General features: G+C 38.1%; 2 protein-coding genes across 3 annotated transcripts; one reads left to right on the top strand and one right to left on the bottom strand.

The window, feature by feature from the left end:
• LOC8056748 (ras-related protein RABF2b) lies at window positions 452-4,465 on the top strand. The gene is made up of 7 exons (XM_002466651.2): window positions 452-737; window positions 1,241-1,318; window positions 1,397-1,564; window positions 2,294-2,342; window positions 3,235-3,308; window positions 3,874-3,967; window positions 4,085-4,465. The coding sequence occupies exons 1-7, from the start codon at window positions 696-698 to the stop codon at window positions 4,189-4,191; spliced, it is 612 nt and encodes a 203-aa protein (XP_002466696.1). The 5' UTR covers window positions 452-695; the 3' UTR covers window positions 4,192-4,465.
• LOC8057182 (transmembrane protein 56-B) lies at window positions 4,707-8,771 on the bottom strand. 2 transcript variants are annotated; one of them, XM_002464066.2, is made up of 9 exons: window positions 8,441-8,771; window positions 7,637-7,773; window positions 6,598-6,686; window positions 6,367-6,502; window positions 6,179-6,253; window positions 5,874-5,995; window positions 5,704-5,779; window positions 5,223-5,282; window positions 4,707-5,125 (listed from the first exon to the last, which is right to left on the bottom strand). In XM_002464066.2, exons 2-9 carry the CDS (start codon window positions 7,751-7,753, stop codon window positions 4,997-4,999), a joined length of 804 nt encoding a protein of 267 aa, XP_002464111.1. In that variant the 5' UTR covers window positions 7,754-7,773; window positions 8,441-8,771; the 3' UTR covers window positions 4,707-4,996. The 2 variants fall into 2 exon arrangements, with proteins under 2 accessions (XP_002464111.1, XP_021309872.1); XM_021454197.1 differs by lacking the exon at window positions 8,441-8,771 and adding an exon at window positions 7,856-8,275 and having other exon boundaries at window positions 4,731-5,125.

Here is a 13,789-nt window from a genome sequence, read left to right as displayed (position 1 = left end):
AGGGGGGGCGGGAGGGAAAAGAGCCCTAGTTAAGGACTATTGATGGAAAAATGACTCACTTACATGTGGGTCTCGTGTGCAAGGATATAAGTGAGATATATTTTCCTAATTCTCTATAGCACATTTTAATAGAAAAGAGAAAAGAGAATCTTGTGGAGATGCTCTAGAAGGATAATCAAAAGTAAGTGCTTTGAAATGTTTCATTCAATTAAAAATTAATGATCGGTGAAACTTTGACTAGTAGTTTATCTTTTTAGATTATAAAGTTCAAATAGAGATAGTTAAGTAGGAGTATTAATAACGTATTTTTTATTGACTAGCATCAATCTCAATCAATCTATGTAATTGTTTTCATATTGCTGGTCAATTGAAATAATGTGGGAATCATAGACAAACTTATATTTTTGAACAATTGAATTGAATATAAAACATTGGACTTGTACTCAGTAACGCACTGCATATGTTAAGCTTTTCAGTAGGTTGAACAGGACCTGCGCAATTATGTAACTTACAAGGGTTAGAGTGGAAAACCCTTTTTCTTAAAGGGAAAAAAAGAAGGGAGAAGCATATAGCACCAGCGGAACACGGGAACGGCGGAAGAAGCAAACAACTAGAAATTCCCCAGCTCTGTTCCTTGCGTGCGGTTTGATCTCGTCGAGGCCCGGCCGAAGTTCCCCAATCCGCCATCGAATTCGATGGCGGCCAACGCCGGGAACAAGATCCGCAACGCCAAGCTGGTGCGAATTCCTGTCCCGACCGCTCAATTTCAGTTCTTGGTTTCGCCGCAGATCGAAGCCGGCCGGCCGGATCTTGATCGCCAGTACTGGGATACATGGTGCTTAGCGCGTGGGGTTGTTATGATCGTATACTTCCTTTGCCTGTGGATTATTGCGTTGCGCCGGGACCAATAGATGGGGTCCTTACTTTTATGGTTGTTGGTAGAAGTTTTAAGAATTTATGCCCTTTTCTTTTGCGAATTCTATATGGATATAAGTGTTTTGACTTCTTGGTAATTTATCCGAAGAGAAATAGTAATCGTAACTTTAGCTGGTAAGGTTGTCAAATGTAGAGTGATCAGTTTAGTTGACCTTTGATACTGGTGGTAACTGAACTCCTAAATGGTCCCTGTTCAAGTGTTCATGAATAAATTCCGTTGCTCGATGTTTTAGGGAGCTTGCAGTTTGCATTTTAATCATTCGTCATGTGAATGCTAGTGTTTTATTGTATTTTGATTTGTCAGGTTCTTCTTGGAGATGTGGGTGCTGGCAAATCTAGCTTGGTTCTTCGGTTTGTTAAGGGACAGTTTGTTGAATTCCAGGTGAACCTATTGAAATACTTCTCGCGCCGAGAGTGTGGACCAATAGTTTTGTTCTGATAAACTGGTCCATCTTTGTAGGAATCAACAATTGGAGCAGCTTTCTTTTCTCAGACCTTAGCGGTCAATGATGAGACTGTTAAGTTTGAAATCTGGGATACTGCTGGGCAGGAGAGGTATCATAGCTTGGCCCCCATGTACTATAGGGGTGCCGCTGCCGCCATTGTTGTCTATGACATCACAAATCCGGTTAGTAATACACTAATGATCTACCTGTATTATAGATAAACGAATGAATTAGGAATTCACAGTAGTTTTCCCAGGCTTGTAATTTTGTTGATGACTTTTTGTTAATGCAAAATGGTTAAAACTTTTTTTAACTGAGATGCCATAAATGCTAGCAGTTTAAACTTTTTTTTTTAGCAAAAGTTATCTGATGGTTGCATTCATGGTGTACTTGTGAGCAAACAGTTTAAACTAGATGTTGATTTTAAATATGGCAAGTGACAAGTTCTAGTTTGTCATCCTTACGGTAATGCAAAAAATTGTTGAGCTTTCAATGTAGGTGTCTAAGAGGTACCAGTGGTGTAGCCTATGATTATGCATACTTCTATTTGTTGCCAAAATACTTTGACACCCAGTGTTCTGCACTAATCATTGTGTATCTATGTGTAGCTTATCTGCCCGAAGAACGATTAACACTTTCTACCCTGATTTGTTTGTACATCTCTTATTTTGTAGCCATATTCCAACTCAATTTCTACCCTGAGATGTTTGTACATCTCTTATTTTGTAGCTACATTCCTACTCAATATGTGGGTCCCTGTTTGTTCATACTCCATAAAGGAGTTGAGAAGCAATATAGCATTCTAATTCAATCATTCAACTGTTATATTCCTTATCCCTATCTTAAGTGCAATTACTCCACCCAAGTTCATTTCTTTCTGTGTACTTAAATATTATTGTGTTTACCTTTAGGCCTCCTTTACCCGTGCCAAAAAATGGGTTCAAGAACTTCAAGCTCAAGGTACATTATATTTCTACATGAATACTGAGGATACTCTGTCTATGTTTAGTTTTTTTTTCCTGCCAAGAAATGGTTTGTTATGTTAGAAAATGAAAACGTGATCCTTCCATTGCTCCTTATAGTTGATAGTTAACCTATATGGCATTCATCACCCAGTGTCTCTGGTTTTCAGTATTCACTGATTGGGTATCTGGTGGCCTTCTTTTAAATTTTAATCAACAACACAGGAGGACATAGTAGTGTTTAGTAATTGGTGGATGAAGATCAATGGAATGATCACCAAACCATTGAGGAGGGGTCTGAACTCGCTAATCATCTTGGGAGATGGATGCTTTGAAAACATTGAAAAGGATGTATTTTTTAATGGGGCTTGCCTGATGTGCTGCGAGTGGCTGCAATTAGCTAGAGAGGAAGCAAATCTCTAGGGTCTGACTGGTGCTAGGGAATTAGCACAACTTGACATGGATTCATTACAGTGTCCTTGCACGTTCAGTTGGTTGTTTTGTTCTTTTTTTCAGTGGCACGTCTGTAACTTTGATAGTTTGCTGTCTGGTATATTTCTAGGACTTTTTTCCCCTTAATTAATGCAGTAATGCACAGATCCTGTATATTCGAGAAAAAAAATCTCTCCACTCTAACTTTTTCAACCTGTACCTGTTCATTTAATTTACCCCTTGTATGATGCTCCATTTTTAAATTTCATAGTTCCTGCACTGCTAAATCATTTAGGAAGAAATAGAGTTAGTGCATTTGCTTGTTTACACTGTTGTGAAATTATTTTTCCCTCAGCACTTGATTTTCCCTTACCCCCCATTTCATGTTTGAGTTTTTCAGTATAGTTACATAGGTTGTTCATACACAAGTAATGCTTTTTCCCTTTGCTTTGGTGTAGGAAATCCGAATACAATAGTGGCTCTTGCTGGAAACAAGGCTGATATGCTAGATGCGAGGCAGGTGCCAGCAGAGGTATGCGATTCCTTCTTCCCTGTCTTTCCTCCTTTCCACATTCATTCCGCACTATCTTATCTCTAATATGTGTAGTTACTAATTGGTTACCTTATATGAAACTAATATTTAACTATGTAACCAATTAGTCATTAAGGTCTACTTTTCCATTATAGCAGTGCATGCACTCATCACCGTGTCGTAGAATGTAATTGTTTTTTTTTTGTGTGTGTATGACAGTTTTGGCCACACTATGATAAACCTGTTTGGGAGTGGATTTTAATGCAGCCTGCCTATTTTTGTTCTTTAGGAGCTCTTTACAAAAATAAAAAATAAAAAAAATCATACTGTACTAGATGTACTGTAGCATATCTTAACTTCTATTCTAAGATTCGCATATCGGCATTCTTTGTATATTTGCTGCATCAAAACGAAGTATGGTTAAGAGTCATGCTATTAAGTATAGCTCAGCTATGCTGCCAACTTCTTCATGTTGTTTGTAAAATCTGGCTCGCTTGATGTAGCCTATGGGTGTTACAACCAGTTCGATTTTGTTGATTTGTGGCATGGTATTGGTTTGATGCAGGAAGCAAAGACGTATGCCCAGGAGAATGGGCTCTTCTTCATGGAGACATCTGCTAAAAGTGCAATCAATGTGAATGACATATTTTATGAGATTGGTGAGTTGAGTACCGTCCAGGCAGTACATCAGCTGAAAATCAGTTGTACAGGTGGATCTTTAAGCTGTAGTACTATCTAACTTTTTACACATTAATTGTCATCTGTTCCCATTGCAGCAAAGAGATTGCTTCAAGGACAACAGGCTCCAAGCCCACAGGCTGGAATGGTTCTGAATCAGAGACCAAACGAGAGGATGGTCAGCTCTTCTTCATGCTGCTCTTGAAGCTGTGTTTCAACCTCATAGTGCTGTTATGAAATGTATCAGAGGAGGTTAAGCAAAATATCCCATCTCGCCTGTGTGGCTGACTTCCAGGCTGATGTGCTCCCCTTCTCCTGCTCCTCGTTTCTTTTCACATGTTTGTCATGTAAATGCCAATACTAGAATGTCACTGCATGGACAGAAGTGTTACCAAAGTGTTGATTGTGCTCTTATCATTTGAGTGTGCCCCTCCTTAAGTTCTCAAATTTGCATATATACAAGGTGGAGTTTTATTTAAGTTTTTAACTTGGTTACTGAGCGGATGCTATGTCCACCGTGAGTTCCTACTGACTTTGTAAAGCACGGTAAATTCAGGTACAGTTTCACTGCTGCCGCAACCAAGAAAAGAAAAATGTCCTGTTAATAATGTTTCCTTTCTAAATGGCGTATTGTCAGTTTCCAAAACAGTATATTTTAGGATAATCGTATTGTCGTGGGTACTACTGAATATAAAAAATGCGAAGTACAAAGCACCGGGATTGTACTGTTTAACAAACCATCCATTAAAATGCTCTTCAAATATACACATGGCACAGATGGGGTAAGCAGAACAGCATGCTGGATCTCCGGTACAAACCAAACTGGTTATAAACTTCCAGCTTTGCTAAAAACGGGGCAATTTCACCTAATCTAGCTTGTTTGCTAATACTTTACATATTAACTTTCTCTAGTTACCCTGATATCCATAACTTTACAGATTAAGGTCACGCACTGATGCCAGAAAGACCAAATCCTGTTGATAGTTCTGGGATCCTCTTGGCTTCATCCATCAAGGCCATTTTGCCAGTGTTTTCATCACACCTTTTAAGATCTTCATGAACCACATTGTGTTCATTACAAAGAGCACTGATGGCACAACAAATGTCAGGTAGTACCCAAAGGCATGCATCTGCATTATCTGTAGTTAAGTGTCAGATCGCAAAGAGACAAACATTTATACTTGAGTATAATTGTATAAAACAGATGAAATACATTTGGAATTAAGATCTTAGTACCTGACTGTAGTGCAAATAGATGTGGTAAAATACATACATGAACAAAAATATCCTTGCCACCTGAAGGAAATATGAACAAATGCTATGATGAGCCAGCAGCACCAACATCAGGGGATATGAATCTTCTCAACAAAATGGTTAGCCAGGTAAATGATGTTGTTAAAAAAACATCCTAGTACAACAATTGCTGAGACAATTCAAAATTCATGTCTCATAAAAAGAAGGCATTTTCAAATAAAAATGTGATTATATGGCTGCAGTGACTCACAAGCTCATATATGACCCTTTCCCACTTTATTTAATAGATATGACTACATTTCATGTGTTCTTTTCTTATATCTCCAGTAATTTTTGGTTTTGCATATCAAAGCTTCACATAGAAAATTGCATTATGTTTCCAACAAACAATCATTAGCTGTGAAAAAAAAAGGAAAGAAAAGCTCTTTTCAATTCAAGAAATACTATACTAAATGGTGCATACCAGCCATGCAACAAACATCAGAATTCCATTAACCAAATAAGCATTTGATTTCTTCAGTCCAGCAGTATCAAGAAACCTTAAAAGAAAAGAACAACATTATAATCAAATAATGTTGATGATTAAGATTTAAGAATTAAATTCAAGAAAAAAAAAACTATTCAATTTCTTACCATCTCATGTTGATCTCAGGGGTGGTTGTCTCTGAAATGAGAACCATGTATGTGTAAAACTGTCCTTCCCCAGACAACATTGTGTAAGCTATCGCAACCAAGGAAAGAGTATGGTGGAGGACCTGAAATGGCAAACACATAACAATAAGATAATGCTAGCTAGAGACCACCTCTGAATATTCTAACATGTTGGAAAACTGTTGGCATGTGAACTTATTCTGAAAAAAAAAATGTTATGTTAAATCAGACAAATTTATGAATATTGTTTGTTGTGCACGTAGTTTAATGCTTAAGTTGGCACCTACATATTCCATTCCACCAAGGGAAGGATACAGCCAGAAGATCATTGCAAGATCAGTGATGAAGTAGCCAACAGAAACCTGTCAAGCAATACATCCAGGACACAACTATGTTAACTCAAACATGAAATGTAAGTACATCATATAAAGAATAAAAGAAATGCTGACGTATCATAATAAATGATATTCAATACCCCTAATGCAGAAGTGGATATTATTGAATTACGGAATGTAATAGGTCCCTTGATGCGGTCGGAGAAAAGATCAGTCGACATGACAAGATATAATGATACAGCCGTGATAAAAATTGCATGTGCGCTGGACATACCCCTAAAACAAGTACAATTGGTCATCAGCATGAAGTTTCTGAAATGAAAGATGGAATATGAGTAATCTAGGTGTACTAGCTCTGACACAATACTGACCTATTGTTCCATTCGATGCGCTGTATCTTTGTCAATGAAGTATAGCCCTTGAAATAAAAGGAGCTCAGTATTCGAGTGAAATCATAAGCCTGAGGGAGAAAGCATGTCATTTGTCAAAACAACAAAATAGAAGCATGGCTATAGATAATTAAAAACTTACTACATGGCACACAAGGCCCAGAAGCCTGCAGCCATATATTCTGTCACATACAGAAATTACTCTAGAAGGTTGTTTTGTTGTTACCAAAGGATGGCGGGAGTTGGGTAATGGCTATAATATCCTTGATTCGCACGATCATTTTGACTAGGGATGAAAAATGACATGAGATGGATGATATAGTGGACTCAGCATTGCTCAACTTTGGGCAAACTGATTTAAACCACTTGTTTAAAACTTGTTCGAGTATATCCTTATGTAAAAAATCAAAGTGCTCAGTCAACATTGCTGGTTAGGAAATTACAGTTAGCATTAATTCATCAACAGTACAACAACTTAAGTGAGAGTGAGAGGTCTGAAGGTTGTCAACAACATTGGTGATGAAGTTACATTAGAATAAATGGTCAATGGTTTAAAAGAAGGAACCACTAATTGTGGTTGCATCGCATTTCTTCTCTATTAAAAAGCCTTGCAAGGGAGAAAGTCAATGTGTTCAGTCAGCATTGCTGGTTAGGGAATTACAGTTAGCAGCAAACTTATTGATAGTGCAATAACTGAACTGAGAATATGGGAGACAAAAACTACATTTAGTATATTGTAAGCTCAGTTTGTCTCCTTTCCATTAATAAGCCAGCAAGTAGTCACATCCATGGTAGTTAGCCTTTCACACCATTGGGTACAAGTTACAACAAGCTGATATTACTCCTTTGGGTTAGTACAAAAAGTCTTCCATTTGGTGTAAATAATCTCTAAGAAGGTACTCATCCTGGGCAAACTAGTATGCTACAAGCATGGATCGGCATTCACATGAAGTTTGATTACCCAATGCAATCGTGAACCATAAGTCAATCACTTGGGCATCGGAAAGGTAAATTAGCCTACCATCTTGCAGAGGACAACGCCAATGAGCACAGAGGTGTAGGGAACGAGCGGATCAGCTAGCAAGTAGTCTCTCATCATCGCCTGAGCTTGATACTTGTAAGCAGTCATGGCCGCCATCTTCAGGGCTCAAACAGCACCTGCACCACCACAAGACATATGCTAAGATAAACCCAAACACAATTGCTAAAAGTAGATCTTGTGGTGCTCTCAAACATCAACCAGAATTGGCCGAGCAACACAGTTTTTAATGCTGATTGATCAGCAGCATTTCCTAACAGGTATTAGCAACTTGGTCCAACATTTACACCCCCCATAAAACTCGATGGCTATCAAAAGGACAAAGCGCACGCCACTGCGCAAGCAACCCGTGTCAATGATCACACCGACGAACTCTAAAGCAGGCCGTCATGGCACAAATACTACAAGACATCATCAGGTCGGCTCGGTGTCGGTGACAACACACAAGTAGATCTCCATGCACAGGCACAGCAACACCAAACCTAAGCGCCACATGGTAGGCAAAGGCAATGTACCTAACCTGTAACCTGCCACCAAATGGTGACAGCACAGAGACTCGATACATCAAGAAACACCCACCGACGACAAGAACCCAAGAACAAGAAATCCCCCCAAATCGCAGGAAAGCAAGTAAAGCCTAAGATCCGTCGGAGAGGGTCAACTCAAGTACTGAACCCAACCCCACCAAGAAAGAATGGAGGGAAGAACAGAACAAACCAGAAGGCTCAAGAAACAAACACCAACAAACGATCCGCACCGGGGGGCCAGCAGAACAGGGGATATTACCTCGCGCGGGGACCGGAGCTCGCGGGCGTGTTTTTAGGACTGGGAGGTGCGGCGCGGCTACGCGCGCGGAGCAGGAGGAGCTTGGGAGGCGGCGAGGAGGAGGGGGAGGCTCAGCTCCATTTCTTGCGTGGTGCCCGGTTGTGTTGTTGGCCTTGGCGGCGAGGGGGAGGGGAGAGGTAGCTGCGGCGTGCCACTGCCACCATCCGTCCGAGCCTTTTGCTCTGCGGTTGCCTCATTTGCAAATTGCAACAACCCTCTTGATTAAAGTTTGCGCCTTGGTTAACACACCAGCATTAAGTGCTTAATCTGCTGGTTGAGAAATTATTTTTGAGCGAAGACACACACTGACACACACAGCTTTTTTTTTCCTCCTCAGACCAAGAAGACAGAGCTTTTATTCGGCAAGAAGAAGCTAATCATTGCCTTGCAAACCGAAAATTCTGGTGAGTGAGAGGGACGGAGCGAGGGACAGAAATGTCATTTGACGTGGCAATTTCAGCTGTACGAGTAGTTCTTTGGGCGTCCAGTATGCCAGTAATCCAGTTCCAACCAGATTGTCAGCGTTGCTGTCAGCTGGTAGTGGAGCTTGGTCACTGTGATAGGCTGGATCCGGATAAGCTGCATTCGGTGAGCAGCTGCATACTATGACATGTTACCATTCAACAACCAAGATTCTATATCAAGGCATCTAAATTGATAAACCGGACAAGGTAGACACGTATTAATTTCTCGTACCACATCTTCATCAAGTCATAATTCTCTAGTACATGCATTTGAGTTTTATAGCAATCTTGTGACTCTAGTCATCTATGTAGCAATAAATCTATACTTCAAATCACCCGAGCCCCTATGAGACAAATAAGTCGTCTCATGTAGCAATAAGTCTATATTTGAAATCGTTAGAGCTCCTATGAAACACAAAGAGGTTTCATTGTTTCTATAATTCTATGTGCCCTTTAAACCCGTATGTCCTTATCAAGAAAAAAAAACTTGTATGCAATTTCTTTGTTTCGAATCCCTATTTTCATTTACTCGTCGATCAAAGTCTAACAATAGAGCTGCTAAAATATCTAATTATGTGCCTTGTAAGAGGCATATATTTCTAACTGAAAATATTTTGTTACATCCATAGATTTTACGGCGCTTAAAACTCAACAGTTACCCTTCAAATAAATACACGTCTAAGTCAACTAGGTCAAGTAAATGGAGATAGAGACTCATGTGTGGAGGGTAGACTATTCTATGCATCTTGATTCTTGAACGGCTAACCTAAACATACATATGTAAATCACTAACACCCCTACACTAATATTACTAATTACTAATAATATAGTACTACCTCCGCCTTGAAAAGATGCAACTTTGGATTTAGATTGAGTCATGTTTTTTCTTAATTTTAATTAAATTTATATAAAATCTAATAGTTTTATGGCTCAAAATTGATATACTATAAAAATCATTTCATGATTAATATAATGATTTGTTCCACACTATATATGTTATCATTTTTATAGGTATAGTTAAATTTTAAAGTGTTTTAAAATTTTGAAAAGTAATAATTGTTTTTTCGGACTGAGAATTACATCTTCCAGAATGAGAATTAAATCTTCTTTCTTGAACGGAGGAGCACATCTCACATGAGTGGCTCTCATCACTTTGACGAGAGAGGCTCATCAGGGTGTAAGGGCAGCCTCAATGTGTACGTCCAGTGAGTACGACTGTTTTGACTCCACAGGTGAGCGTGAGCGGCCACTGTTTTTTTTCCTTTTTTTTTTTGCACGAAAAGTGCTATTCTGCGGTTACACCTACGCTTCACTTCGAAAACCAAAAAATTTTCAAAATTCTCTGTCACATCGAATCTTTCGGCACATGCATGAAGCATTAAATATAGATGAAAATAAAAACTAATTACACAGTTTACCTGTAAATCACGAGATAAATCTTTTGATCTTAGTTAGTCTATAATTAGACAATATTTGTCACAAACAAACGAAAATACTACATTATACTACAGTAGCGAAATTCAAAATCTTTTGCATGCCCTGCTCGGTCGGAGACGACGAACAGCGCCGGGTGGGCATCACATGCACCGTACTACTACTCTGGTCTGGGGCACGCAGCACGCGTTACAAAGCTGCTTGTTCCTGTCGCAGATTTTGTTCGTACATCTAGGACTTATTAAAATAAAGGTATGACTATTTTTTTAACTATAGGTAAGATAATAGAAAAAAAACTTTATCCAGTGGGTAAAGCGGGTAAGTGTATGAGACTATATTGTCTATATCCGTTAACCCACGGATAATTTTAACCCAATTTAATAAGTTAGAATCATAGGCCAAAATCACCATACACAGCCAAAGCCCAATAAAAATCATATATAATGTTGTCAAACCTAGGTCCACACCTTAATACCTCACGCATCCGCTCCCTCCTCTTTCCCCTATCTCCTTGCGGTGGCCGCACAACACGGAAACTTGTGAATTTTATCACTTGTTATCTAGTAATGATGGATTTATCTATTAGATTACTTGAACAGGTGTTCATGGAGCTTGTATATTTGATGATTTTATTAATGACTTATGAGTTATGATGCTTTGGCTGAAATTGGGAGGCTGAAATATTTAAACATATATTTATTTTTTGTAAGTATTCTTAGAATCATGGATAAGGATAACCCGTGAGTTACCCGTTACCTGCGTGGGTAAGGATATGGAAAAAAACTCTTACCCGTACACAGGTATAGGTAAATTAGCAGATAAAATATTTTTTTGTGAGTAAAGATATAGGTAGCGTATACCCAGCGCGGGTAATTACCTATTGCCATTTTATGCGACGCCAATACCAGGTACCAGCCGCATCGCGTTTTCGTTTTCCCCGGCTTGCGGCTTTGCATTGCATGCACTTCCGTTGGTTGTGCGGTGCCGGTCACACAAGCCAAATCCTCTGGTGGATGTGGATCAGTGCTGGTTACGTTGCGTGGACTCGACGGCAGCACGTCACCTTGCTTCCTCCCCTTCTTTCGGCCAACGACGCTGACCTGCTTTATTTTATTTTATTTTATTTTCCTTGATCAGAATAATAAAAATAATACTCCTTCCATCCAAAATTATAATATATTTGAATTTTTTAACTTGAAGTTTGTCACTCGTCTTATTTAAAAATTTTGTAAAAAAATAGTCAAATTTAAGTTATTTTTAAAGAATTTTAATTAATAAACTGAGGCACGATAAAAGAAGTGATATTTTATATATTTCTTTAAATAAGATGAGTAATCAAATTTAATGTTAAAAAAAATTAAACGTCTTATAATTTGGGATAAATTGAGTAATAAGGCCTTGTTTAGTTCCCAAAATTTTTCAAGATTTCCCGTCACATCGAATCTTGCGGCACATGCATGAAGCATTAAATATAGACGAAAATAAAAACTAATTACGCAGTTTACCTGTAAATCGCGAGACGAATCTTTTGATCCTAGTTAGTCTATGATTAGATAATATTTGCCACAAACAAACGAAAATGCTACAGTAGCGAAATCTAAAATTTTTTCCAAACTAAACAAGGCCTAAATATCGTGAACTGAGAATCAGCTGCAAAAGGCCGGGGAGCTCAAAACTCAAAACATCAGTCTCCCGGGCATGCTATGCCACGTGACATCGGTGTCGGTGGAGTCATGGAGCTTTGCTTGAGACCGCTGTTTGACCATTATTTATTAATAGTTAGTTGGTTAATAGCTCACATTTAATATTAGTTAGCTAATAACTACATATTAGCTACCTACATATTAGCCTGAGGGCACGTATTTGGATGCACAACTAACAAAAAAATACTACTAAAATAACTTTTTAGTTGCTACTATCTTTTTTTTCCTAAACTGAGAACTGTGGAGCATTGCTCCCTAGCTTTTATAAGACCGAAGAGAACAAAATACAAAGTAGTTGTTATTATCTCATTTGGTTCAACTAGTAAAATAATTAGTATCTAAAGATCAAACTAACAATTAGCTATTTTATTAGCTGCACAGCTATTATCTATAGGGATCCAGATATAGCATAAGTTATTTATTAATTTTTCCATCTCAGTTCTTTTTCGTTATTTTGGACCTAAATGTTCTTTTTTGTTATCGTCTTCATTTAATTAAAATGTAGGGTGTTTTAGTTTCGCTTTAACTTGAATTTGCCTTACTTCGACCAAATTTATGAAAACGTCATTGAACATCTACACAATAACCAATTAGTTTCACTAAATTCATGATGAAATGTCATGATTTGTACGCAAATACTACATTTATTTATTTATTTATTTATTTGTCATCGTAGAGTTAATATTTTCTTATAAAGGTATTAAAGTTAGATAAATTCGGGTTAGCAGCACAACCTGAGACGACTTATATTATTCTGGTATCAATACAAACAGAGTGTAGCGTTTGGTGGAACATGCATGGGTGCTCTATCCTTGTATTTTTCTAGATTTAATTAATCCAACAAAAAACAAAGCTATTTATTTTGCGGTGGACGTCATGGCAGCTGACACTGGGGTGCTTGTGGTAATTATGGCTCTGTTCGTTTTTTAGCCGTGACTTTTCAGACAAACGAACAAGCTAGGTCTACTACCAATTTAATCAGTATTACAATATATTGAATGTGATTATTTGGATACTATGTGTATAGGTGCAAACAGTGACACGTGTGTATGTATTGTTTGGTGAAGAAGAAAAGGGTGCCCCAAGTCTTACATGAAGCTCTGCTTACGCAACAAAAGCAAAGCCTTAACGCTTAGGCCTTGTTTAGATACACCCAAAAACCCAAAACTTTACAAGATTCCCCGTCACATCGAATCTCGTGGCACATGTATGGAGTATTAAATATAGATAAAAATAAAAACTAATTACACAGTTTGTCTGTAAATCGCGAAACGAATCTTTTAAGCCTAGTTACTCCATGATTGGACAATGTTTGTCAAATAAAAACGAAAGTGTTACAGTGTCAAAATCCAAAAAATTTTTGCATCTAAACAAGCCCTTACTCGTGCTAAAGAAAAGGACCTGATTGTTCCTTCATTTTTGAGCAAACAAAGTTTCTCTGCATCAAACGCATATTATTTCGTCGAAATGTGGCATGCATACTTCGTTATACTCCACTTGGAATTTTGATACAAACGACACTTGTGGCAAATTCTGCTAAACTATACTACCTCGGTCCTAAAAAACTGACATTCTATAATTCAAATATTATCATGCAAAACCTGACATTTTAAATTAACTGCCCTCACATATAACTGCTAGTGTCCACAGACCACATACCTTGAGAACTCAAACAATCCCTAATGAATAGGGACATCATTTCACATATC

This window comes from Sorghum bicolor, chromosome 1, assembly GCF_000003195.3.
Source record: "Sorghum bicolor cultivar BTx623 chromosome 1, Sorghum_bicolor_NCBIv3, whole genome shotgun sequence".
NCBI lineage: Eukaryota > Viridiplantae > Streptophyta > Magnoliopsida > Poales > Poaceae > Sorghum > Sorghum bicolor.
The sequence above is the reverse complement of the archived record's forward strand: the minus strand, read 5'-3'. Positions and strand labels throughout refer to the sequence as shown.